This window comes from Sinocyclocheilus grahami, unplaced genomic scaffold (genome assembly GCF_001515645.1).
Source record: "Sinocyclocheilus grahami isolate Dianchi unplaced genomic scaffold, SAMN03320097.WGS_v1.1 scaffold259.1, whole genome shotgun sequence".
Taxonomy (NCBI): domain Eukaryota; kingdom Metazoa; phylum Chordata; class Actinopteri; order Cypriniformes; family Cyprinidae; genus Sinocyclocheilus; species Sinocyclocheilus grahami.
In genome coordinates, this window is record NW_015505438.1 from 1,603,192 (window position 1) to 1,605,910 (window position 2,719).

The 2,719-nt window shown below is 36.0% G+C and overlaps 1 protein-coding gene across 1 annotated transcript in view; it reads right to left on the minus strand.

Moving 5' to 3' along the window:
- Nucleotides 1–387: 387 nt before the first annotated feature.
- The window catches only part of LOC107598990 (small conductance calcium-activated potassium channel protein 2-like), a 37,902-nt gene continuing 35,570 nt past the window's right edge, over nucleotides 388–2,719 (minus strand). Inside the window, exons 9-10 of the mRNA XM_016290471.1 lie at nucleotides 1,352–1,421; nucleotides 388–724 (exon numbers count right to left, since the gene is read on the minus strand). Of these exons, the coding sequence (XP_016145957.1) occupies nucleotides 425–724; nucleotides 1,352–1,421 (370 nt within the window). The 3' untranslated portion in view covers nucleotides 388–424. The remainder of the gene's footprint in view (nucleotides 725–1,351; nucleotides 1,422–2,719) is intronic.

Here is a 2,719-nt window from a genome sequence, read left to right on the forward strand (position 1 = left end):
AGAGTAAGTAAGTAGCTGGTATGCTATTCAGAACATAGCCTATATCTATAATCACTGCCTGTCCCTCGCATTTTTCCTTCCTTCTCAGTCCTCTTGGTTTCCATGGGTTTAGCTCCATTGAATTCTCTGTTTCCAAACTATATCTCTCTATATAAATCCATTCCACCCCCTGCAGTCTGAATCCAGTCCATACTATACAAGGGCTTTACAAAAAAGCTAACTTTAAACAGCCATACAATGGCTAAACATAAACCATATCTCTACCATGATGTGTTAATTCGTTACATTTTATTCCAGTGTGTTGGAGTTGTCATTCTTGTTAACGTTTTAGTACTAAAAGTATATTTAGCAGTGTTAGTTGATGACAGAGGTGTGTAGGAGTGTGTGTAGGTTTAGAGTATGGTTTTGAGTGTGTGAGAGCGTGCTAGCCGCTATCGGAGGACGTGTGTGGTGCGGTAGAGGGTGACCTCCGCCGGTGCACGGATGATGCCCAGGAGCGTTCGGAGGTCTGCGAGGAGGGTCGCGTGAGAGTGAACCCACGCTGGGTCAGCCCGTCCAGCAGGTGGTGCTGTTGCTGCTGTATGGCTTGTGAGAGCAGGCCAGGCAGAGCCTGCAGACTGCTGTTTATGGAGTCCAGTTTTGCCTCTAGGTGACCGATCCGCTTTTCTAGCTCTTCACTGCGCTCCTGCAGCTCTGAGACAAGGTCGTACATCACATTCTGTGTCTGAAGAAGTGATAGGCACAATTAGTACACAAAAAACTGCACAAATCCTGTGTTGTCCACTGGCATGGAAAGTAAGCCTATTTTCTGACTACAAAAAATAAAACATTAAGATTTTCACATAAATTATTGAAAAACATATAACATTTAAAATATAATATTACAAATAAAAAGACACAAATTACGTATTTACACAAATATGTTGTCAAATAACCAATTAAAATAAAATTCCCATTGTTTGTATTGGTCCGGACACAGTTTGTGTGGTAACTGTTCATGGAAAAAATTAATTTCAGGGTTCTTTGATGAATATAAAGTTAAAAAAAGGGTTTATTTGAAATAGAAATATTATTGTAACAATATAAATGTCTTTCATTTTACATTTGATCAGTTTAATGCATCCACGCTAATAAAAAAAATCTTACTGTCCCCATTCTGTCCCCACTTTGGTGAACATAATATATAGCTTACAATCATAGTCTACTAAAATATACACAATTTAAAACATAAACCAAATCTAAAATCCATAAAATAAACACAGTCCTTAGTGTACATGACCATATTACAAAACAACCAGCATGTACTGCAAATGTACTAAGGCTTACAAGCAATAAGAAACACTGTACACACCTTTGCTAAGTCCACCAGTGTGTTTGCTTGATCATTCAGCTTTCTTTGCTCCATCTTCACACTTCGCAGTCTGGGGGGAAAAAAAGAAGCCAGGGAGCAGGTGGACAGGCAAAGAGAAAGAGATGGGCCACAAGGAAAGAAGACACACAGATATACAAGGGAGACAGGAGTTTATAGAGGAAGGAGTGCAAAAGCAAGTACAGGAGGTTGTGATGGGGTGTCAATGAAAAGAGCAGGAAAATTGGCAGGGAGAAGAGGAAAAAACAGAGTTCAGAGTAGTAGGTAGTAGGTAATTAGGCTGAAATCTAGGAGGTAAAAAGTGTCACATTATGAATGTTCTTCCATTAAATGATGTGCCCACATGCAAACATTTACATTCCAGTTCGGTCCAGTCAGACATGCAAACTTATTCAGCCACAGGAAGTAAAATAAAAAAAAGAAGGGGTCGAAAAGAACAACAATTGAGACATTGTCCTAAAACTCCAAAAGCATATGGATATGGTTTTTATAATACTACCTCAAAGTCAAGAAACTGCGCTGCAGAATTTCTTGATGCATATAGAAACTCTCAACAAAATGTAATGGACAGCAATGAAATGCAGTTAGTTAGACATTATGAAGTAATAAAAGCATACTGGTAAAAAAAATTTTTTTAAAAAGATGTTAGTTTGAGATTTTATTGGTTGATTTAAATTTTGTAGAAAAATGTTACTTTATACATTTTTTAATATACATACATTTATATTTACATGTATATACATTATATATAATAAAAATTTATTAAATTATTAAATTCATACATATACTGTATATATATAGGGTGATATCAGGCAAATTGGGCCATCGGGTAAAATGGGCCATTTAAGGTTTGAGTGTCTTATCTCTTTAAAAGTTAACAGCCAATGACTGCAAAGAATTTCAAACTGTTGCCATAACAGTACTTGATATTTAGCAAATGATTTTATTGGTCTGAGGTTGCTCAGGGGTGAGGGGCAACGCCTCATTTTGAGACCAGGCTAGAAAAAAAGCAAGCTGAGTGGCCTGACATATCCAATCTTACTTCTCAATAATAAGGTTGATAAATCAATAAAAAAACAAATGCACATTTAGAAATAATGATTCATAACCCATGTCTTGATGGCCTCTGTGAGATAAAATGCTGACTTTGCTAAATAATCCAGATTTTTATATAAAAAAAGCATTTTTAGTAACTGGCCCAATTTACCTGAATGTGTTAAGATAAAATGAGCCATTAATTTCAGTTAAAATGGGCCACCTTCTGAGTTGAGTTTAAACAGAAATTCTGGTGGTTTGTCTTATTAAAAATTATTTATATTATTAATATATTGTATTATTGAATTTGTGACA